This window comes from Malaya genurostris, chromosome 2, assembly GCF_030247185.1.
Source record: "Malaya genurostris strain Urasoe2022 chromosome 2, Malgen_1.1, whole genome shotgun sequence".
NCBI lineage: Eukaryota > Metazoa > Arthropoda > Insecta > Diptera > Culicidae > Malaya > Malaya genurostris.
Window position 1 is genome coordinate 252,978,002 of NC_080571.1, and position 25,991 is coordinate 253,003,992.

Genomic DNA, 25,991 nt, shown 5'->3' on the forward strand with positions numbered 1-25,991 from the left:
TAAAAAAAAGAAAAAATAAACAAACTCGCATGGATGTCGTGTGCGACCCGAAAAAAATTTCAGAGCGAAACTACGCGATTGAAGTCCGATCTAGAGCGACCCCAGGTTGCTAAAACAAACATCTTAAATGTTGTTTGGGTGACTCCGGGTCAGCTCTCGGGCTACTCTGATCAATAAACGAAAACGATATTAGATTCAAAGGGAAGGTCTTACAATTCCATAGAACGCTATTGAATTTTAACCGGATCCGAATTTCAGTTCCTGAATTACAGAGTGAAATATTCAAGCAAAAAAAATATATTCGCTCTATTTTCTCGGATATGGCTGAATCGATTTTAATAAATTTAGATTCAAATAGAAGGTCTTAGAATCCCATAGAACGCTATTGAATTTTATCGAATTGATACGAATTTTATCGTGATTTCGATTTCGGAATGATGGGTTGATAAGCAAAAAGTTCCAATTTCACGGGTATTTTTACATACATGCGACGTAAAAACGAATAAAGTCCTTTGAACTAGGCATATAGTTCTTATAGTGTTTTGATTTTCGATATCTCGGTTCGCAGTTCTCGATTTTTGAAGTACCGGAAATAGCGATCAAAAACTCTAAAACTGAACTTTCTTCATTTTCTCAGTGATTCCTCAACCGATTTTCTCAAACTTAAGCTTAAATTAATGACCTTACGGTATCATAAATTCCTGTTCAATTTCATCCGGATCCGTCTTCCGATTCCGAAATTACAGTGTGAAGTGTGTTTCTAATTTCAAATCGTCATTCGTATCGACGATGCAAAATACGAAAAAAAGTCTTCTAAATTTTGTTTAAAACTGTCGGAGCTGACTTCATTTGCTCAAAAACGCCTAAATCTATTTTCACAAAATTGGGTAAATAAGGTCTTACCTTCCAATAAACTGCTATTTAAATAGGTATCCGGATCCGACTTCTGCTTCTGGAATTACAGTGTGATGTGTGTTTAAAATTAGAAGCCATCATTTAGAGCGACAATGCAAAAAAAAACTTCTTCTCAATTCACCTGGTGGATGCTAGTTCCTTTCGCTTCAAATTCGAATAGTCTTATAAAAACATAATTTTTAGTATGGTTTCTAACATGAATTAGTGCAGATTTCAAACACAAATTCACAACTCAGATTGTTTCAGTTAGTTCAGAAAAGCGGGACGCAACGCTTACGTCGCATATTCGACAACATTTTCGTAACCAAAAGTATCAGCAAGAAAACTTTTCAACTTGATCAATAGTTAGTTTGTGGAAAAAAGTGCGGATAGAAAAAAAACGCGTTTTGTCGTTTACGTCATTTATACCAATATATCTCCGGAACCGAAAGTAAAAGCCAACTGATCTTCGAACTTGATTTACAACCCATTAATAACTTTCAAGCTCGTCTAAGCTTGTTGTAATCGGCTAAGCCATCTCGGAAAAAATTAAGCGGAAAAAACGAATGCGTTTTGTCGGTTACGGTGCTTATACTAGTATATCTACGGAATCAGAAGTGACAGCTATTTGATCTTCGAACTTGATTCACAACCCATTATTAGCTTTCCAACGAGCCTAAGTTTGTTAAAAACGGTTCAGCCACCTCCGAAAAAAATGTGCGGAGAGAAAATCTAATCATTTTCCGAATTCGTCGAGTTGAGTCGAATGGTATATAAGGCGTCTCCGAAGTTCCGATCAAAAGTCGGTTTGTCCAGCGATTCTATTACCTTTTCATAGGAAAAAGCAAAACGGATAAATTCTTCTTAATTTGTCTCAAAACAGGCTACAAAATGTATTTTATTCACTTGCTGGCCAAACGAATCGATTTCGACTATATCGGTTTCTAGTTCTCGGTTCCGAAAGTATCGGAAATAGTGGTCAGAAACTCCACTCCACGGTACCGACTTCAGCCTTATATTCTATTCATGGTGGATTAAAACCGGTTTTACCTTTCTCATATAGAAAGGCTATGCAATCACTGTGAAAACCGATATTTTAACCGAGGCCCGGAGGGCCGAATGTCATATACCATTCGTCTCAGCTCGACGAACTGAGCAAATCTCTCTCTCTCTTTTCTCTGAGATGGCTGAATCGATTTTCACTAACTAAGATTCAAATGAAAGGTCTCATGGTCCCATAGCCTGCCATTAAATTTCATTCCGGTTCCGGAGATGAAGGATGATATGCACCAAAAAATGGAAAAAATATGCACTCACTTTTTCCAGAGATGGTTGAACCGATTTTCACAAACTTAGATTCAAATGAAAGATCTAATGGTGCCATAGTCTGCTATTGAATTTCATTTGAATCCGACTTCCGGTTCCGGAGTTACAGAGTAATATATAAAAATTAGAGAAAAAATGTGCACTTAATTTTCTCGGAAACGGCTTAACCGATTTTCACAAACTAAGATTAAAATGAAAGGTCTTATAGTTTCCTAAAAAATTTTAGAACATTTTATCCGGATCTGACTTCCGGTTCCGGAACTAAAGCGTGGATAATTACCAATATCATTAGTATTTTTTCACGAACGATGATCAAAAACAGGAACAAATCCCGTAAAACTGTTTGATAAATTCTTCTAGTTTGCAGAGCTTGTTAGTTTGTGGACATAAAAACTTAATTCGGCCCTACTGGTTCCCCCTTTTCCTGTTCCGGAAGCTTCGAAAGTGGTGAAGAAAAACTCCAAAAATAGAACTGACTTCGATTTCTCTGCGATGCTTGAACCGATTTTCACAAATCTTGATTTGAATCGAAGCTCATATTATCTTTAAAGCTACTGTGAAATTTCAACCGGATCCGGCTTTCGGTTCTGCAGCTACAGGGCGATGAGTGTCAACGTTTTCAAATCACCATGTAGATTGACAATATATACGTATAAATATATAAACATATAAATGATCGCTTTTATTTCACCAATATTTATATGTATTAAGAAATACAAATATTTGCACGCATGTGTACGTATATACATATATAAGGTACGTAAATGGAGATTTGGGTGTATAAAGAAATCGAAACGGTTACGGATGTTTTCTACTGGTGTGTGATATTGTTGAAAGACGGTACTGTGGTTCATAAAAATTTTAGCTATTCTATGATAAGAGAGATCGAAGTAATAAACGAATGTTATTGAATTAAATTTTATTTGAAAAAATATGCAATTTTCACAGCCGGTAGTGCAGTAATACCGTTCCAGTTGTGTAGTGATGTCAATAATAATAACAATAATAGTAATATAATAATTATTATAATAATAATAATAATAATAATAATAATAATAATAATAATAATAATCCTAATTATGTTGCTAATTCATGCTGTTCAACTTTTCATATGCAGAAGTAACAGAAACGTAGGTTCGCTTCGTTTGTTAGATTGCGTTCAATTGATTTAATCGAAATAGAGCATGAGATAGTAAGTCTAGGTTTAACTAGTTTAAAAACTGTTCCAATTCGTAGGTCATATTTATTGCTGGCAAACAAACCAACTTCGGCTATTCCGGTCATCTGAATCCGGTTTCGGAAGAATTGGAAATGGTGATTAAAAACTGCAAAAAGGATCCCATACGCTTTCCTTCTAGTCGGCCAAAACGATATTCACATACTTATAGGTTCAAAGGAAAAGTCTTACAGTTTCATACGGCATTCCTAAATTTGTTGTGGATACTACTTCCGGTTCCGGAACTACAGGGTAAACAGGATTTGTAGAGTTTGTTAGATTAGGTCCGAGCAAACTTTCCTATTTCTATTCAATGAACAGTTGTTTCAGCGAATTCCACAGTTTTTGTGATGTGATGAGTACTATCATTACACAAATAGGTGGATTAAAACAGCGATTTTAACTACATACTGTTTCGATTTCGATAGTTTCGATAGTTGAAATAAAAATTTGAGTATTTACGAGGCCTGTTTGCTTATATATTGAAATTGACTAGCTGTAACATATTTAAACTTGGGCCTATCTATTCATGCACTTCCCGTGCAACTATTTGAAGAGTTGTTCTGATTCATTAGAGATTTGCCTATCTGTGCGTACAATAAACAACGTCCGCGATAATAATTGCTTCCACCAGTTGAGAAGTAAAGTTCGATGTAGTAAAATTCGGATATGCAAAAGCATCTTCAGCTGGGAAATTCCAGATATTTAAAGCAGAAATGGTGGCGAAATCTGGTTGGAGTTGTTCTAATTTGTATGAGACCTTGCATACATAAAAATTCATGCGACTACCTAAAGGTTGCTTAATGAGTTTTTCTGTAACGAATGTTTTATTTGATGTTTAATCATGCTATTAGTCGAATACACTGGCAAATTTACAAAATAAAAATTATCATAATAACTATTTAGTAAGCTATAGTAACAAGAATGATTGTGTAAAAAAATGGAAAGGAATTTTTTTTTCGAATGTATAGAAGCTGCAAATAAAATACACAACATCGAATTCTGTGAAAAAATGGAACCTAAAACTTAAAAAACTGAAAGAGTGCTTATAATTACTCTTACATACGAAATAATGTTTAGTTTCTATTCAGTCATCATCTCATTCAAATATATATCTTACTAAGTCTACCATAATCAACTAATAGTTTTTCCAATCTCCCTTTCTCCATTTCAGCTTAGCCCATCGGACATGGACATCCAGATCCAGTCGAAGCTGGGCAACTTTGAAATGGCCCGCCGACATATCCTGTTGGATTCGACGGCACATCACGTGATCGGGATCGCCACCAGTCCGGCCTCGTGTACGCCGCGTTCCAATGCACCCTCGTCACAAATGCCAAACAGCCTCACCAACACCATTAGTCCGCTGGCCGGCAGTGCGATATTCATGTCACAGTCGTCGGCCTCGGGCACGTCGACGTCCTCGCAGTACCAACGAACGCTTCCGCCAAAAACCAGTAGCAATAGTAGCACCAATAACAGTAGCAGTAGTAATAGTAGCAGTAACAATTCCAGCACCGGTGGCAGTGGCAGCGGAAGCTTCGTCAAGCCCACGGACAACCGACCGGTCTACAACGGACGTTCCTCCTCGGCTAGCGGCCGGCACTACAGCCAAACGTCGTCCGGGACCGGAGCAGGGGCGTTTTCCAAGCATGAGGTATGCGAGTTGATCTTGGGTTAATGGGGCTTATTTATTCCTTATATTATACATATTATACTTATATACCTATTTATTCTTTATATTATTATATTATACATATATACCAATAACTTATGAATGGATGCAATAATGTCGGCATCTGAACACAAAAAAGACTACACAATTTGCTACAGTATCGTTTTGCATTGATATGGTAGATGCTTCTAGATGTAAATCAGAGATCGAAAGCTTATCTGTTGAAAACATATAACGATAGACAAGGTTAAAGCCGGGGTTAAATACACGATATATACAAAAAAAAACAATAGACAAGAAAAATGCACAATAGATAGCATTTAGGACACACACACATACACAGACACACATACACACATACACACACAGACACACACACACATACACACACAGACACACACACACACATACACACACACACACATACACACACATACACACACACATACACACACAGACACACATACACACAGACACACATACACACAGACACACTCATACACACACAGACACACACACACAGACACACACACACACACAGACACACACACACACACACACACACACACACACACACACACACACACACACACACACACACACACACACACACACACACACACACACACACACACACACACACACACACACACACACACACACACACACACACACACACACACACACACACACACACACACACACACACACACACACACACACACACACACACACACACACACACACACACACACACACACACACACACACACACACACACACACACACACACACACACACACACACACACACACACACACACACACACACACACACACACACACACACACATGGTTAGCTGATCGTTGTAAACGACCAACGACTTATGTATAGGTAAAGAACTGCAAAGTAACTTTCCATTCAATTGTCTGCTCTAAATATGTGCATGAAAATTGATGTAAATTCACAAACTGTACATTCATTGTTTTCCAATTAAAAAATGTATGAGAATTAAATAGTTTCAATTGGTACAATTTGATGTCGTTTTAATCGGCAATTCGAGATTCTAATCACTTATTACTCTGTAATGCGGAAACTGCAAATCGGATCGAATTTGAATCTAAAGGTGTGACAATCCATTAAACATTCCATGATATGTCGAAGTAAAATCCACTTCAGAGTTAACGGTAATTTAAGGTACTTTCAGAGCCGGTATTAAGAAACCAGCATCACTCAAACCGATTCGTATGGTCATATGACGAATAAATTGCAATAGTTTTGAGTCCAACTGTAAAACTTTTCGAGATTGTCACCTTCTATATTGGTTTGAATTTTAAAAATTCATCATCCTGTAATCGGAAGTCAGAATTGGATAAAATTAATTAATGTTGTATGGGACTATAAGTTTATTTAATATTTAATTTTTGTTTCTGAAATTCGATTTGGCTTTTTTGAGAAAACGATTGAACTTTGAGAAACGATTCGATACTGAAACCGGAATTTGAAAATCGGTGTAGCCGAAGTCAGATAAATTCACATGAGTAGTTGTATAGTTAACATTTGTTTCAAAATGTTTGAAAATCAGTGTAAACATCTTTGATTTAGGTGCCTTTCGGATCGAAAACTGAATATCACTAAAACTGAAATAAGTTTATTTGGTTATCGGTTAGGTTTCATTTGAATCTTAGATCGGTTCAGCCATCTACGAGAAAAATGAGTTACACAATTTTAATTTCGTTTCAAATATCATCATGTAGCTCCGGAACCAGAGGTTGGAACCAAACATAATTCAGGAACCTTGTTTGGAAGCATACGACTTTTCATATGGATCTGAGTTTGTAGAAAACGGTTTAGTCATCTCCGAAAATAATCAAATAAAATTTTTATTTGAAATTATTATCACACACGCATTAGCTGATCTCGATGAACTGATTCGAGTGGTATCTGGGTGTTATGTTCTTCCAGCATTTATTGCTCTAAATAGTTTAAAACAATATAATTATGGAATTGCTTTCAACTCGAAAATTCTGCCATCATCTGGTTTACATATGTCATATTCGAACGATTATGTTGCCAAAAACGAACCGTGCTAAAATCAGTCGAGACAAAATGTCATGAAAGAGGATGCTGTACACAGTCTTTTTCGTACTTAGAAACAAATGTATGTAACAGTATAAAAATCGTGTTTTATGTTGCTCCCAAGCAAACTTATACTGCTGGAATAGGGAAAAAGGTGGCTTACACAAAAATTTCGATATCTCCGTTAATAATGGACGGATTTTAACAATCTATGGCTTGTTGGATAGCTATTACCGTGCGGAATCTAAGTCTGAAAACATATTCTGTTTTCAAGGTCAAATGTGACAGATACTGTAAAAAAAATTTTGACATAAAACATTGTATAACTCAAAAAGTAAACATCCGATCTCAAAACCATTTGATAGCATTTAATAATAATAATAATAATAATAATAATAATAATTATAATAATAATAATAATAATAACAATAATAATAATAATAATAATAATAATATACAATAAAATGTAATATACCTCAATTCAATATATATTAAATAATGGAATAAACAACAATATGTTGCAAAATACTATGATAAATATTGCACTTTAGGATGAGCTTTAACTTATGAGCCATTTCGCACCCTCTCATTCTGCTACTAACGCAGAAAGCGATAGCACCCAGTCGACGCCGTTCTATTGACCAAATGTCACCATAGACACACGGGGAGGCATGAGATAAGAACTTGTGAGGACTTAGTTATCTCACCATTTGACGACCGAGATTCTCGGAAATAATGGTCAAAAACTCAATAGCGAAACTCTCTTCATTTTCTCCGAGACGACTGAGTCAATTTTCACAAATTTAAACTCAAATGAAAGGTTTTATGGATTCATAGACTGTTATTGACTTTTGTTCGTATGTGATTTCCGGTTCTGGAACAACAGGGTGAAGTGTGTTTAAAATTTATACCGTCATGTAGAGCAAATAAAAACGAAGAATATTTATAAGCTTGACTCAAAACTTTTTATAAATTGGGAAGGTTATACACTGAAGTCTTTTTTTTATACGAGTTTACGTACCGCATTACTCTGAAACTTCGCATAACTCTGAAACTTTGCATAAAAAAATCGCAGAAAGGAAACCACATAACTCTGAAAATTTGCATAAAAAAACGGCATAACTCTGAAACTTCGCATAAAAAAAAACGCATAACTCTGAAAATTCGCATAAAAAAAGTCGCATAAAAAACCGCATAAAAAAAAAGACCTTAGTGTACTAGTGTATGCTCTAACAAACTTTTTTTTGTTTTTGTCCAAGATACAAATAAAAGTTTTTTGAACAATCTCTCAGTGACATTTTTGAAAACATGAGTTATATTATCATTAGCATCATTGCATCCATAAGTGTATTAAAACAGGTTTTGTTACTTTACCTTGTATAGCAGTACATTATATTGAACATTCCTAACCCCCTCCTAATTCCGGAACCGATAGTCGGATCAGGACAAATTTCATGAATTCCGTATAGGATCGCAATGCCCTTAATTTGAATCTAACTTCTTGCAAATCTGTTCAACCATACATGAAAATAAGATCAGTGAACTCAGCGACGATCTGTTTCCATAAGTATTATGATACTTGGTTCTCCGGGCAAAATTGAAAATCATATGCATATCAATCGGTTTCCTACAACTTCTTTCTAGACACTATTTTTGTACGAATAATAATTTCTAAGTTAGAACGAAAAACACGTGCAAAAATTCATTCGCCTTTTTCCGAAAATCAGTTTTGAGTTAAATTGGCCTCGGAGTAGGTTGATTCTGAATTTGCCACCTTTTCTGCTGTTAATTTGCTGGAATTGCTCACCTGCAAATAGGACTATTTGTAATGATCATCGAGAAATGATGATTCTTCCAATGGTCGACATTGTAGGTTCCTCTTCATATGGTTCTTTGTTGGTGATAGAATTAGAAACTATTCCATGACATTTGAGCTGTAATTTGTCAAGTGTAAAATAAAGCCACGATGATTTCTGAATAACAAAACGGAAAGACAAAGGACATAATCATCAAACTTCAAAACGTTCCATCAATCGCAAGTCTTTCTAAGACATCACTGTTTTTATATACTTTTCCATTGACTCTAAGCTCTACTAAGAATTTTTCTCACGTACGCAGCTTTGGCCTGTATTCATTCAACATCGGATGAGAAAGCGGTGTAAATTGGACACCGCGAGGTCCTCCAACCCAAGCGAATCTTGGCTCTCGGCTCACAGAGATGACACACACCATCTTCCACCCTCCAGCACGGATCACATCAACCACAAATGCGACCCAAATATAAATTTCAGCCCTGTGTTAGCGTCCCAAGTTCTCTTTTCTTATCGATAAATTAAGAAGTTTAATGGAAGATCCTTGTGGCATTGATGGCACCCACTCGGAATTGGATTGTGTCGATCGAAAGCTGTGTTCAACTCTTCTAGCTTGGCGAATGGCGATAGATTTCAAAAGGCTATAATTGAATTTGGAAGCACTGTTCATGTCAAGGTCGTTGACAGCATGTCGATTTCGACCGCGTCAGTAGCAAGACAAAAGCAATCACAGACGGGTGAAATGGCAAAATAATTTCTCCGGTGTGAGTGTGAAATCTTTCTTTTTCGAGACAGATAATCTAACGTTTAGCGAGAGTACAATTGTTGGATACTGGTTCACAGTCTAAGTTGTAACTTTGAGTGTTCTACTGATTATTTTTAAATTGTCACACTTCCCCTTGGCTACGCTCCTGAATGTGTGCATCAGTTTGGTAGGTTTGTTTTTTAGACTATACCGAAATACCAACAGTAGTAAAAAGAAAATTAAATTACACTTCGTCGCAATTTTGTTTTTGATTGATCTACCGTACAACGGAAACTGGAGAGCGAATTTGATGTGGCAAAATATACTTTTAAAACTATTAATTTGAGAACTTTTTTTCAAGCTTATCTTTGAATTTTTGAAAGAGTTCAAAACGTTGTGGTATGGTGTGCGTAGTCTGAACATGTCTGTAGAGTTAAACAACCGTAAAATAAAACTGCAAATTGTATTCAACGTTCTCATTTTTTTTTCTCTTCGCTACATTCTATTTCAGGTGCATTCGAAAGGACCATCCACGGTGCCCACGTTGCTGATGAACGGCCGCACGGCACCCGGTCCCGGATCCATTGGTGATAAGTTACCCTCGCAAATGCCGAACGGACGTCTACTTCCTCAGGTTTCGAACGCAAAGATGCCTCCTAGAGTAGTTAGTTCTTGTTTGTTTTTATTTTATTCAGTATTTTTTTGTTTATTTTGTCACAAACGCATCCCGACGCTGCATCCCGATTCTGCATGGCAACCTCCAGGATTTATGTGTTTATTTCGTTCGTTTTTTCCTATGATCCGTTCAATACTGAGTGCATTCGGAAAGCATGTTTCGAAGAAACTCTAGCGTTTGATGATTTGGAATGCCATGTTTTCTAGTCACACCGTACCGATGCGGAATTGTTTTTTCGATCCTTATTTTTTACTGTTATTCAATTTGCAGAGTGATTTCTCGACACCGCTCAAAACGCCCGGCGGCAACGTGGAGAAAATCCTGAGCGAAATCAAAACCTTTAACGTAGGGACACCGCTGACGGAGATCGGTGCTACACCCCGGAAGGAACTGGACAGCAAGTTTAGCTTTAACAATCCAAACATGCCAAAACATAAGTACGCACCGAAACCGGTGCTAATGAAGCCTCCTTCGTTCAAGACGCCACGTGAGTATCGTTGGTTGGGTTTTATGTTTTTTTTCTATCCTTGCTCTTTGTTGTGCTCTCGACTAGTGATATGATATGTGCCAATATGATACTGCCTGTGCATTTAGTCGGTCAATAAGTTCCTTGCTGACAGATAGATGGCATCACTAATTAAAAATCCCTCTAGCGTTCAATAGAGACATTCGTCAAATGTCGTCTGTCAATATTTCATGTTGACATGCTCTCTGTAACGCCACTTTAAGAAAATTAAAAGCAATAGAAAAAAGGCATCATGAGTTGATAAAACACTGTTTTTAATGAAAACAGAAATGCTGGCTTGATAAGAATTATTTGGGTTCTGGTTCAAGAAAATCACCCAATATTGACTGGTAAGTTGAATTTAAACGTGGTCGTGCAAATACCGATGATGAACCACGCCCTGATCGTCTAAATGAGGCTGTTACTCAAGAAATAGTCTTCCATCTTTATGGAAAATTCAGACACGAATTCACAGGAGTTAGCTAACATCGTAGAGAAATCAAAAGAAAGAGTATTCACAATTCTGCATGAGCTCTAGAATATGGAAAAATTGTTTGCAAAGTGCCGCATTTTCTCACAGCTGATCAAAAACAACTTACCGTTAAGATAACAAAATTGAATATTGAAATGTTACCGCATCCACCATATCCACTAAATTTGCCCTCCAGGTGCTAATTGTGAGCTTCATTCCGGTCTTTTTACTAATGATCCTGAATGAAATTCTATTGCAGTCCTCTATAGGACCTTTCACTAGAATCTAAATTTGCGTAAATCTGTTTAGCCATATGTAAGAGTTCCATTTCAAAGTCTTTTGAACCCTACTTCTGATGCTTCTAGAATCGTGTACCAGACATCGGCATAGCAACAGTGAGTTTGTTTGGCCAGTTTTAGAGCATTTGCTGCTGTTTTTTTCGTACTCTTTATACTAAAATTTTTACCACATGCATTTCTGTAATTCTGGAATCGGAAGTTGAATCCGAATGGAACTCGAGGATTATTGTTGGTGTCATACTAAGTTTTCATTCGCATTTATTTTTGTTTGAATTGATTAAGCTTGAAAAATGTCTGACATTATTTTAATTTTATTCACACGTGCTATCCTATACTTCCGAAATCGGATGTCAGATCCGAATAAATTTCATCAGAACCTTTGAAAACGTAAAACCCTTCAATTGAATCTAGGTTCGTAAAAGTCGGTCCGGCCACCTTTGAGATATCAGTATGAGTTCCATGTAGGATTATTCAACCTGTTGTTCCGATATTTCCGAAACCGGGTACCAACCAGACCTCTAAATTGGATCTGTTTTAGGACTTACTTTCGAAAAGTCGAATCTAACTAAAATTACTAAACAGCTTATAAGACTTTTCATTTGCATCCGATTTTCTGAAAATCGGTTCAGCCGGCGCTAAATAATCAAATTCCGGTGCATTCTGAACTGGAAACAGGGGACCGGATGTATTGAATTAAGTTCGTGTTGCCACCAGCTAACAAGATCGGCAAAGTAGAGAAATTTACTTATAAGTTTGAAAGAATTTACTTTTACAACGTCTCTTTCGAAAAAGTTTTATGAAATTATAATTTTTACCGCTCTGTAACTCCGGAATCAGAAGTCGGATAACCTTTAATTTAGATACTATCTTGTAGAAATCAATCCTACCAGCTAAGATGATGAAAACCCGACAACTACACTAGTAAGTACAAAGAATAACAGAAATAAATACTTTCACCATTTTCGAAATATTTCAAATGACGGCAATTTCCCTCTACTATTATGTGAACAGTTTTTGACTATAGTCACAATATGTGACCGAACGTTGTCGTGATGATCAATTACGGATGCGTAACTGGTCTTATACGCTGTCCGATTTTCCTTCTATGCTCGATTCAAACGGTTTAGATGAATTCTCTATTCACGAATTTCACTCCTGAGAATTGGCACGAAACATCCAATCTTTTGAATAAAATTCAAAGTTTTTGCTCGGAGGTAAAGTTTGAATTTTGTGTCACGCCACACGTTTGGCACGGATTCTTATGCAGTAAAATTTCCTCTTTGGAATTGTTTTCAATGTCAAAATATCAACTTCTGAACCGTTTAAATTTTGCATGACACATCGATTCAGGCCCGTACCCAGGATTTCATTTCGGGAGGAGCCCAAAGATTAAAAAATAATGTTACTGAAGATTGCTTATGTATTTAATTCTCGGTGTGCCTTTTACGGCTGTTTTTAATATACACTTTAAACTTTTCCACTGGAACTGATATTGTATTACATTTCATTACGTTTACTGACTTGTTATTTCTGTAACACATGTCTGAGACATTCTAAATAATTATATGTTTTTGATTTTCCCTCTCTGTACGTGACTGCATCGATTCCAAAAAAGCTCTCAGCTACACTTTTCTTGATATTTAAGAATCGTTTCACCCAAAATGATGCTTCCTTGGTTCGAAATTTACTTTGAATTCATTAGAAGAAATATACAGCACCGCTAGAAATGCACGAACATAATGATGCAATGTTTTGGACAAATTATCGGAACCGGAAATCACGATTTTTTTTCTTTAATTTTTTTCATAAATATGTGTATTTCATAAGGCATTAGTTTTTCTTCGCCGTTATTGTTATTTTCCGAAAATGTGACTGATTTCGGAAAAATCACTAGTACCGCACATTCTTGTAGGATTTGGCAATTTTCATACAGCCCGCCTGGGTTCGATTCCCAACCCCGCAAAAAGGGTCAGCAGGTTTTTCTGGTCCGAAGAGGCGAAGAAGAAGAGGCCTCATTTTTCATATGTTATGGTTGATAATTTAAGATGTTTAGTTTAGGTCTAGATGGTCGAAAAATGACCAAAATAGTCGCAGCCTTTGGAAAATATTTTATTTTAAAATTTAAATTTTATGAAAGTTTGAAAAATTTTAAATCGATTGCAATTTCCAATCGAATTTGTGCTAAATGCTAACTTCGGATGTCTTATTTATTGAGTTTATTCGGATGTCTTATTTATTGAGTTTATTCAAATAAGACGCTTTTTTACTTCTTTATTTCAAGTTGTTATACAATGTTTACTTTATTTTAAGTTTTTATACGATTTTGGAGATTTTCACATTTGGTACAGATTTCTCATTTTTACATTATGCATACGTCATTGTCCCATAATTGTCTCTATGCATAATGGTCCTTTACTGCCCATACTTTCATATCAGTCCCGTATGGAAAAATTGGCATGTCAAGAAAAAACGATCAAACTTTTGTTTCCAAATTTTTTGATTTATTGTGCTACCTAATGCTAAATCATGGTATTATTACATGAAATATCGGTAATACAATTTTGCTATTCCAAATGAATTTATTGAAATTTGCACTGAATGGGACTGACATGCGGGTACTTTGCATATGGGACAGACATGAGTTTATATTTTTTCACATTTTACTGAACAAACCCTTAATTTTTATTGCAATTTCTGAGAGTATATTGAAGATAGATTTCATTCCTCAAGCTAATTCAAAATTGGCGAAAATCCATTTGGGACTGATATGCGAGTATGGGCAGTATATTCTATAGGATTTCCAATGTATATGGGACATTTATGCGTAGAATGGCAATGTATCGCAGTATCGCGGGAATTGTAGTCAAAACTTAATAAGCACGTTTTAAATTTAAAATTTTGAATGTTCATTAAACTGAATTGCAAATTATTAATAAATAATATTTGAACGATTTTCGAAAATTCACTTAAGTTCAAAAGACTGTAACTTTGTTTTGTTTAATGTCTCTCCATCTAGACCAAATTCTTCAATTATCAGCAAAAAAAATCATATATGAATTATATGAATTTCTTTTTATGAAATAACACATTCTTAATGTCAGGGACATAACCGCTAGACTGACGTATTAATGCACTGTTCATACTTGCATATCAGTCCCGTATAGATTTACGTCATTTTTGAGTTAGCTTGATGGATGAAGTTTATCCTTAATATACTTTCGGAAATTGCAATAAATTTTTTTTTATTTAAAAGATATTTTTTTTATTCAGGCCTAATTGCGTACAAACTTTACGTGGCCGATTGAGCCGATTTTTTAAATAATTTTTTTTATGAGTTGGATCTCGTTGTCACCCTTTTTCTAGGGGGAGAGGAGCTTCCATTTCCCTCCTGCGAGGATTGAGGGGCACTTCGTTCGTGGTTCGTCTCGTCATCCATTGCCGCATCGATGGTATTGTTGTCGATTTCCGTCTTATTTTCATTGCTAGTTGCTGTAGATGCACCTTGTTGTACATTGTTTGCAGTTGCTGGTTGGTTGGATGGTAAGCTGTTAACTGCAGCTGGTGTACTTTGTTCTTTAGGGGATACGTTGGATGGTTTCGTTGAAGGGGATACTTCACTGTTGTTGGTGACTGTCACAGGTGTACTGAGGTTGCTTGGGGTTGGTGTGAAGGAAGCACCGTTGTCCTTTGGTGTAGTTGTCTCTTTGTCCAGTTTATCATATGGCTTACCGTAGTGAACAGCTTTTTGGCAATATTGACATGTGGTCATCTGATTGTCATAGGTAACAAGTGATTTGCACGGAATTCTTGTATCTTGACCGAAAATCACATAAGAAGGTATAGGCCCCTTCAAGTGTATGCGTAATAAACGTACGCCATTTAGAATACCGGGGAAAAAATTCTTCCACTTTTCTTTTTCGATAGAGAAAATCTCTTCGTATTGGGACATAGTTTTGCGAATATAAGAATCGGTGACGCTTGAGGGAAGATCATGTACACGCACTTCTATAGCACTATCTTCCATATATACTGGAATGTTGTACTTAATGTTTTCGTGCTCCACATAGTGCACATTGTTATTGTCTTTTGCGAATTGAATTGCATCCAACTCTTTATAAAACTGGATGTAAATAACATTATTTGTCTTATTGCATTGAAGTAAATGCACACGTTTAATGTGAAGATGCATTTGCTCCTTAAGCAAACCTTCAAGTTCTCGTATCGGAGGTCGAATTTCACACTGCCTGAAGTCAACAACAATTGTATTCTTTCGTGTCGGCGGTAGCTTTTGTTCGTTTGGTTCACTCATTTCGAGGTCGTTCTATTGTTCACTACACAATACTGTGCTTTGTTTCTTCTGTCCCGAACGTAAGCGGTGTTGTTTTATCGAATGACTTGGATGAGATGTGGAAGCGAACTGAATTATGGGTTTGTTCAATATAATAATATCTACTCTTTTGAGTCCCATAGGGAATTCCCTGAATATCAGTCCCATTTAGTGTGAATTTCATAAATTTAGTGCATTGAAATATTGGAATATTAATGTTGTATTACTAATATTTCATGCAAAATTACCAAGACTTGGCGTTTTAAAACACATAAAATCAAAAAAAAATCTGAAATTCAATTTAAATTGTCTTCTTCTCAATTTGTCGATTTTCCATATAGGACTAATATGAAAGTACGGGTAGTTTAGTCGTGCTAAATACAAATTCTGTATCTAAATATTACTCAAGTCCTTGCAGCTGAGATTTTGCGATTCCTGAAAAGGATCATTTGAGACTTGAGAGATCTGAGTAATAAATAGCCTTTTATTATATCAGTGCATTTCCCACAAATGCAAATGATCAGAAACTGAAAGTCGATGTAAAAATTATCTCTACGCAAAATATTTCAGTAGAAGAAAATATCAAAACGCTTTTTGGTATCTGTTTCTGACTCTTAGAAGTAACGAATTGTGCAATTCGGTTCAATACTAATCTTTTATGGGCTTTGCTTAAATATTACCGCCTGTGGCATGCAATTGTAAATCTTATAACTACGGAATTGTCGTCCAAGTCACATTCATGAAGTCCATGAATGTGGCTTGGAAATCAGGGGAAATTAGACACTGTTTGTTAATGATGGAATTCCTGGTCACTTATCTTCTAATATATAAGATATATCTGCTTGTATCGATGAGTAGAAATATTTCCAAGCAGTATATATGAATCAAAAATCTGTTCAAATTTAGCAGATCAGTAGGTGTTCAAAACCTGATCACTATTTGTATTGTTTTATTTTCCATATTTTGAATTTGCAACCCTATATAGAAAATAAAGACGTAGTCTTACGTCAAAAAAGCCGATTTTTCGTGTCTACTTTCTCCTTATGTAGCCCTTGTAATTAGCTTCAACTTCTCCGAATCGATTCAAATCGATCGGACCAACTGTTTTTGAGTTATAAGTTATTGAAAATTTCCATGGAATCTCTCATCAGGTCTTTTTGAAAAGTTGGAGTTGAAATTGTGACTGTATGATTCGGATAGTCTTTCTTGGTCATAAAAATGCAAATTGTTTCAATGAAAAATTTATAAAAAAAAATCGATATTCGAAATCAAATCGAATTACTATGATTGCCCTATCTTGTATCTGACATTCCTATGCAAAATCTTCTTAGTGACACTGTTTTCTGTAATACGCAGAAAGCTCAATAATTGAACTGAATAAAATCAATTTTTCCATTCGTTCTTTTTCTGTTTTTGTTGGAATGCCTTCAGACATAATTCACGACTGATTATTAAAAGTTTATGTTTAAATAAAGAAGATTGAACTACTAATGGGAGAAGCATGACCGCCAATAGTATGAGAAAGCGCCATTGAACTAGTCGTGAGCCAACACATGGGTTGTCATTTATTTGAATAAATCATGCATTAGACATTTTAAGCTAATAAATTGTAATTCGTTTATCTTCACGCCTCTACCATATTGGAATGGACATTTGCGCGAAAAGTGGATGCACTACCAGCTATGCTGAAACCGATAGGGTAAGAAATATTGTGAGTGAATTTACTGTCACTTTCCTAGCTAATGCAATCTTTCTGCTTGTAGTGCTCGTGATGATGACGCGAACGGTTCGGACAGTGACGACGGTGCCTACAAGAAAAAGCGTAACTCCAGTGATACGTCATCGAACGAAAGCGGAGATGAATCATCCAGTGAGGACTCTAATATTGGAAACAAAGCCAACAATGGAGGTGGTGCAGGAAGTATGCCGGGCAGTATCGGTTCTGGTGGCTTGCCGGGGAGCACCTCTTCTGGTGGGACCAACGCACATGGCGGTAGTGCCAGCAGTCCTCAGCGATCGATCTCGACCAGCGATCGATGGTCACTGAAAAACTTTCTTCCGCCGCAGGTGCCAAACGAAGCCAGCAATAATTCGCAGATGATTGGGTCGAGCAACTCAGGCTCGATGGGATCCATTCAAAATTTGAACATGAACGAAAACTCTAATTCGCCGCGATTGCCCGGATCCCCGCTTACAATCATTAAAAACGAGCCGCCACCGATAGAAGATGATCATCTTTCGAACGGAAGTAGTAATCCCGAGGGTGTTTTTGTAAAACAGGAACCTTTTCCAAGTGAGAACAGTACATCATCACCGAGTGCGGGTGGAGTTCCGACCGCAACATCCAGCTCGGCCCTGCCCGGTCTGAATGGGGGCTTAGGTGGTGCTGGCTTGCAAGATTTCAATAAGTTGACTGAGATAAAAGACGATATGGACCTGTCGAGCCCTGCCAAAAGTCCCGAGAAAGATTCGAACGATCAGGTGGATAGCATAGAATCGGATGAAGTAAGTAGTGCTTTAAGGACGGTCAAAGAACTCCAAAACATTCAACCATTATCGGGAATATCCGATATTGAGGACAATAATATGGAAACGGGTGCGACTGCGTTGGGCAACACGGCGATAAGCAATGCTGTACCAAGGGCAGGGCAGAAGGTAAAACGAAAGCGAAAGCCAACGAAAACATTTCAAGAACGGGAACGAGATGGGTCCAGTAGTAGTGACGACGACGGGTTCTCGAGTTCTCGGCGAAGTCGATCGCAATCCTTCGAGAAGGAGAAAAAAGGTCGAGGCAGACCAAAGAAGAACCCAGCTACAACGAGTGCATCTTCCATTGTTGGTTCTTCTAGTACCAGACAGTCGGATGCGGATTCAGTGGCCAGTACTAACAGCAAACGACGATTATCGATTTCTTCCACTAAAACGATATCTTCAACACCTACTAAAAAGGATACTTCAAACACACCCGCCAAAAAGACTGCAGCCCGAAGACGTTCCTCCAGAGCGAATCAAAAAATAACCAGCCGAGAAGTTCTCACCACAACTGACGATTCAGATTCGGAACCGGCCAGAGACAGTAACGTGGGCAACAGCGAAATGGACGAAAAGAAGAGGCTGCCTGAAAAATCCAAGAGTACCAAATCGAGCCCCATCAAGAGTGTGAACATGTTGCCACCGAAGCCTCTAGGAGTTGATCAGTTTACATCGGATAGTAATGATGAGTAAGTGCATGGTTTGATGCTGTTTTTGTGTCTCAAAATGTAACTTGTATTAATATTTTTTTCCAGCATGTCATCACCTCGAAGAACTTCAATCATCTCACCTCCTTTCCCACCAATGACAACGGTTGGTCAGCCTTCATCGGTTTCCAAAGTAGTACCGAGAAAACCATCGACTTCCACGTCAGCTTCTATTGATGACGACGATGATGATGACGATGATGAGGACAATTTGGGCCGGTCTCTCAGTGATTCTGGTAGTGCCAGCGATGGAGGAGTTAAACGGGATAAGGTAAGCCATTGAATTAATTGTTATTCAGTAAACATAATGTTTTTGTTATGTTCTAGAAAATCAACAAAATCAAGAGTGACAAAAACAAAAAGGACACTTTACGGAAACTATTTTCCATCAACAAAGAAGGTGGAGCTAAGGGAGGTAAAGGAGGTAAAGGTAAAGGTCAGGTCGTGATAGAAGAGGTACATCACACGAAGGCTTCGTCCATTCAGACTACCATCAATACAACTCCCAACTCCAAAATGCACCTACTTAGTGTGCCTCAAACGGACTTGTCCCGTATTACTACACCACCTCCTGTCTCGGTCGGCGCGGAAAGTCGTGGTACCTCTGCATCAGCATCGTCGTCGTCGATCGTAGAAAAAGTGCTTTTATCACCCGCCAGAACTGCCTTACTCAACAACATCTCCCTTATCTGCCGCATCGATTTGAATCGTCTGCTCAAGATACCACCGCCACCGCCAGCCAAACAACAGTTGGCGAAAACGAATGAAAGCTACAGTGCCCAGCGCAGTGCCTCCGCTCGACACAAGAGCAAAAGCCCATACGAAATGAAGAAGCGGCGAAACTCGATAGCCGGCAATTATTTCGAAACGAGTGCCCCGCAACGGATGAATGACGACAAATCTTCATCCAATAACTACAGACTGACCGATGGGATCGATCCTAAGCTGGTGGCAAACGATCCGGTGCTACTGGAGAATGGACGCCACCGGAGCAATAGCAATGCTAGCGAACACCAATCGCGAGAGCGTTCGCGTGAGTATCGCGAAGAAAACGCCTCTCCACTGTTTCCACCCCAACACCATCACCACAACAACAATCACAATAATACCTCAGCTTCGTCAGTTTCATCAGGATCTGGTTCGGCACAAAAATCAGCGTCCACCGCCAAACAGCAGCTGACCTACGACGAGAAGTTACCAACCAAAAGCGAAAAACTGCTGTACGGTCATAACAGCAGCGGTGGTGCCACCAGCACTAACTATCCGATTAAGGAGGATAAGTCAGCGCTAGTTTTCAGTGGCCCCGGCGGTGCAAACACCAAACCATTCAATATCAAGCACGAAAATCTTATCAAGCAGGAATATCCGGAAGCTGAGGATAGCAAAATGTCCACCGTAGCTCTATCGAAACTGGCAGTGGCCGCACAGCATGTAGTGCAACCTCCCGCGCAGCAACAGCAACAACCGCAGCAGCCTCCGCCAGAGGGCGTCAGTCGGCGAAAACGCACTTCTAGTTCAAGCAGCAATTCCTACAAGGAAAAACGACGAAAAAGGGACAAATCTAGTACCATTGCACAGGTACGTTTCGGTGGTGATTTTGCTTGTTTTTTTTTATTATTTATTGTGGGTGGCTTTCGCTTGGGTGCTTCGATATTTTTTTATCAACGGTTCACTCATTCTCATGAGGTATTGAACATCTCGGTTGCTTCATTGTGTAAGGTTGTTAGAGAGGAAACCGTTCCCAAAATATCCAGAGAACGGATTAGGTTACATTAGGGAGCGCATGGTGTCCAATTCAAGATTTTTGACCCAACTTGTTTGTATGCATAAGGTTCTTTTATGGTCGGAAACCAGCAAGCTAGAAATCTTTCGACTTTCAGATGTATCAGTTATTTAGGTATAATATTTTACCACCTAGGTAAAAATTGGGTGTACGTTATTTGGCCGAATTTTGTTTAGCATAAATTTGTTTGGCATAAATTTGACTGGCATAACTTTTGATTGGCATAAAATTGTTTGGCATAATGTCTTTTGACATAAAATAAAAAGACATTCTGTTTCATTTGGCATAACTGTTGTTTGGCATAATTTTCATCTGGCATAATTTCAATTGTGCATATTTTCTTTAGATATACTATTTATTCTGGGAGTATTTCCGATTAGTGCTCGATTATTACTCTCGATTTTTAAGTGAATATTTTTGTTATGTGTCTATCAATGTGGCGAAGCCACATAAACGAAGCCAAGGAGACTCGGTGGCACTCAGCCACCGAGGCGATGCCGGCTGAGTCGGCCGCCGACCCGCCGTCGGAAGCGGCGGCCCCCGCACACAAACCTGTAATCCACTCGTTTGCCCGGTCTATTCAAAGCTAGGAGCTATCCTAGCTTTAGAATTTATTTTCTAGTTTTAGACCATAACGAGGACAAGGCAACCTCGGCGGCGCCAAGCCGCCGAGGTAACGCAGTCCGAGTCGTCCAATCGCTAATCGGAAAACCTATAATCCAAGTGTTTCAGGCCGTTATGTATTCCAACCTTTTAAATTACTCCCAGAATAAAACGAATCAAAAGAAAATATGCATGATTTCATCATTCCAAATGAAAATTATGCCAAACAACAATTATGCCAAATGAAACAGTATATATTTTTTATTTTATGCCAAACGACATTATGCCAAAAAGATTTATGCCAAACAAAAGTTATGCCAAACAAATTTATGCCAAACAAAGTTATGCCAAACAAAATTCGGCCAAATAACGTACACCCGTAAAAATTGGTTCGTAGTGTTCGAGAAGAATGTTTTTAGCACGGCATGCGAAGAAAAATGTGATCAGTTATTTGCAGCAGATCAGTTCAACGAAGATTTCAGATCACCTAATAGTTCGAATTACACAGTGCAACTGTGATTATATACTTTTGAAATTATATAGCAGATATTGTTTATCTGGTCGAACATCACGTAAAATATTTGCTTGAAAAGTTGGCAAACTTTAAAAATCATTATTGTTAAACAACGTTTTTCGGAACTATTTTTTTAGATTAAACAATTCTATACGGGAATTTTTCAATCAATTTCAAAATTTTCTTTTTGAAAAATTCCGTACTGTGGTGTCTCAGCAAAATGGATTTTTTGAAGCGAGGAACAAAACTTTTTAACTTATATATCTGAGTTTTTTTTAACTTATACACCATTCTTTGGCACAACTTACTAAAAATTTCTTGATGTAGGACCCATACCGTTGTTGTTCAATTAATTCTGAATGAAACCAGACAAAATTTGCAAACGTTTTCTTTAATGTTTTCTAAAAATATTGAAAACTGTCATAGCTAGGACCAAAAGACGAAATTCACCGTTGAGAACGCTGTGGAATAGCAATGTATAATAAAGGGATATGCTTAATTGAAGGGCAATTCAGAAACGGAACGAAAAATTTACATTAAAGATTATATTTTTATTGCTGATATAGTTCTTTACACACTGTTTCTCGTATTTTTTTTTCAATTTGATCTGTAAAAATTCACACTCAAAGCAGAAAGACAGTGACTATTCGGATATCAGTGAAAAAAATTGATAAAATGGCTATATTCAACATATATATCAGTTAAAAATGTTTACTTGATCATCTGTGTTTATTAGACATTTATATTTGACTTACTAATGTCGTTTTCGCTTGAGAAAACTGAAACTGACCCAGGGTAGTTTCATCAAACAAATACTTGTCACGAAACTGTGTTGGTTTCGCACTTAACAACGGGGATTTGAGCAAACCTGATATAAAAACAGGTTCGAGACTGATTCGATTTTCAGTTCAACAACGTTGAAACTAGCTTTACACAAACGGTTTGCAGCAGTGAATAGGTGCAACGAAATTTGAAATGCACATGCATCAAAGTAGGCATTTTTCATTCGTGCTCCCGCTGCTCCCGGATAATGGAAAAATTGAACCATTTAGAGAAAAGAGCTTGGTTTAGTATCATTTCAGCTTGGTTTAGTATCAGCTGTTTTTCAAAAAAGGAAATCTAACATTGACAGCAAATGGAGGAAAACGTCGATGAATGTTTCGACTTTCAAATCCTGTTTAGAAATTATCGTATATTCACAGCTCAATTTTTGATTAGTCGATGAACTGTCGGTTTGCCTTCAAAAGGCGTGCAAATTTTACCACTATCCTTGTATATCAACTGGATAAATCAACATAAAAAGAGTTTCACTCGATTTGTTTACTTTTATACTTCCTGTGTAAGTTATGAAGTTATGCTCTTGCGCATTTTTCATAAAATTAGTTCGTTTTCGCGACTAAGACAAATCTGCGGGCAATTTTATCGTCTTATTCACTATTTTCAGTAGTAAACGGTCCGGAAACCATCTAAAATAAAGAAAATAAATAGTTTCGCCCTTCCTTACTAGCAATTACAGTATCGCCCTGTTTGTTGGCATGGAACACGGTGGGCGAACCTTACATCAACAGATGGAATAATTTCGCCCTTTATAAAGGGTGATTTTTTAAGAGCTTGAGAACTTTTTTAAACAATAAAACGCATAAAATTTGCAAAATCTCATCGGAAAATTATGCCAAACAACAATTATGCCAAATGAAACAGTATATATTTTTTATTTTATGCCAAACGACATTATGCCAAAAAGATTTATGCCAAACAAAAGTTATGCCAAACAAATTTATGCCAAACAAAGTTATGCCAAACAAAATTCGGCCAAATAACGTACACCCGTAAAAATTGGTTCGTAGTGTTCGAGAAGAATGTTTTTAGCACGACATGCGAAGAAAAATGTGATCAGTTATTTGCAGCAGATCAGTTCAACGAAGATTTCAGATCACCTAATAGTTCGAATTACACAGTGCAACTGTGATTATATACTTTTGAAATTATATAGCAGATATTGTTTATCTGGTCGAACATCACGTAAAATATTTGCTTGAAAAGTTGGCAAACTTTAAAAATCATTATTGTTAAACAACGTTTTTCGGAACTATTTTTTTAGATTAAACAATTCTATACGGGAATTTTTCAATCAATTTCAAAATTTTCTTTTTGAAAAATTCCGTACTGTGGTGTCTCAGCAAAATGGATTTTTTGAAGCGAGGAACAAAACTTTTTAACTTATATATCTGAGTTTTTTTTAACTTATACACCATTCTTTGGCACAACTTACTAAAAATTTCTTGATGTAGGACCCATACCGTTGTTGTTCAATTAATTCTGAATGAAACCAGACAAAATTTGCAAACGTTTTCTTTAATGTTTTCTAAAAATATTGAAAACTGTCATAGCTAGGACCAAAAGACGAAATTCACCGTTGAGGACGCTGTGGAATAGCAATGTATAATAAAGGGATATGCTTAATTGAAGGGCAATTCAGAAACGGAACGAAAAATTTACATTAAAGATTATATTTTTATTGCTGATATAGTTCTTTACACACTGTTTCTCGTATTTTTTTTTCAATTTGATCTGTAAAAATTCACACTCAAAGCAGAAAGACAGTGACTATTCGGATATCAGTGAAAAAAATTGATAAAATGGCTATATTCAACATATATATCAGTTAAAAATGTTTACTTGATCATCTGTGTTTATTAGACATTTATATTTGACTTACTAATGTCGTTTTCGCTTGAGAAAACTGAAACTGACCCAGGGTAGTTTCATCAAACAAATACTTGTCACGAAACTGTGTTGGTTTCGCACTTAACAACGGGGATTTGAGCAAACCTGATATAAAAACAGGTTCGAGACTGATTCGATTTTCAGTTCAACAACGTTGAAACTAGCTTTACACAAACGGTTTGCAGCAGTGAATAGGTGCAACGAAATTTGAAATGCACATGCATCAAAGTAGGCATTTTTCATTCGTGCTCCCGCTGCTCCCGGATAATGGAAAAATTGAACCATTTAGAGAAAAGAGCTTGGTTTAGTATCATTTCAGCTTGGTTTAGTATCAGCTGTTTTTCAAAAAAGGAAATCTAACATTGACAGCAAATGGAGGAAAACGTCGATGAATGTTTCGACTTTCAAATCCTATTTAGAAATTATCGTATATTCACAGCTCAATTTTTGATTAGTCGATGAACTGTCGGTTTGCCTTCAAAAGGCGTGCAAATTTTACCACTATCCTTGTATATCAACTGAATAAATCAACATAAAAAGAGTTTCACTCGATTTGTTTACTTTTATACTTCCTGTGTAAGTTATGAAGTTATGCTCTTGCGCATTTTTCATAAAATTAGTTCGTTTTCGCGACTAAGACAAATCTGCGGGCAATTTTATCGTCTTATTCACTATTTTCAGTAGTAAACGGTCCGGAAACCATCTAAAATAAAGAAAATAAATAGTTTCGCCCTTCCTTACTAGCAATTACAGTATCGCCCTGTTTGTTGGCATGGAACACGGTGGGCGAACCTTACATCAACAGATGGAATAATTTCGCCCTTTATAAAGGGTGATTTTTTAAGAGCTTGAGAACTTTTTTAAACAATAAAACGCATAAAATTTGCAAAATCTCATCGGTTCTTTATTTTAAACGTTAGATTGGTACATGACATTTACTTTTTGAAGATATTTTAATTTAAATGTTGACCGCGGCTGCGTCTTAGGTGGTCCATTCGGAAAATCCGCTTTTTTATCGACAAATTTTGTTCAGCGATGAGGCTCATTTCTGGTTGAATGGCTACGTAAATAAGCAAAATTGCCGCATTTGGAGTGAAGAG

General features: G+C 37.0%; 1 protein-coding gene across 3 annotated transcripts in view; it reads left to right on the forward strand.

The window, feature by feature from the left end:
• The window catches only part of LOC131429523 (AF4/FMR2 family member lilli), a 269,359-nt gene that overhangs the window by 227,953 nt on the left and 15,415 nt on the right, over window positions 1-25,991 (forward strand). For 2 of the 3 annotated variants that reach the window (XM_058593693.1, XM_058593695.1), the window contains 7 exons: window positions 4,611-5,093; window positions 10,258-10,410; window positions 10,693-10,909; window positions 17,691-17,724; window positions 17,789-19,246; window positions 19,313-19,535; window positions 19,592-20,842. In XM_058593693.1, coding sequence (XP_058449676.1) covers window positions 4,611-5,093; window positions 10,258-10,410; window positions 10,693-10,909; window positions 17,691-17,724; window positions 17,789-19,246; window positions 19,313-19,535; window positions 19,592-20,842 — 3,819 coding nt within the window. The remainder of the gene's footprint in view (window positions 1-4,610; window positions 5,094-10,257; window positions 10,411-10,692; window positions 10,910-17,690; window positions 17,725-17,788; window positions 19,247-19,312; window positions 19,536-19,591; window positions 20,843-25,991) is intronic. The other variant, XM_058593694.1, reaches the window with a different exon arrangement.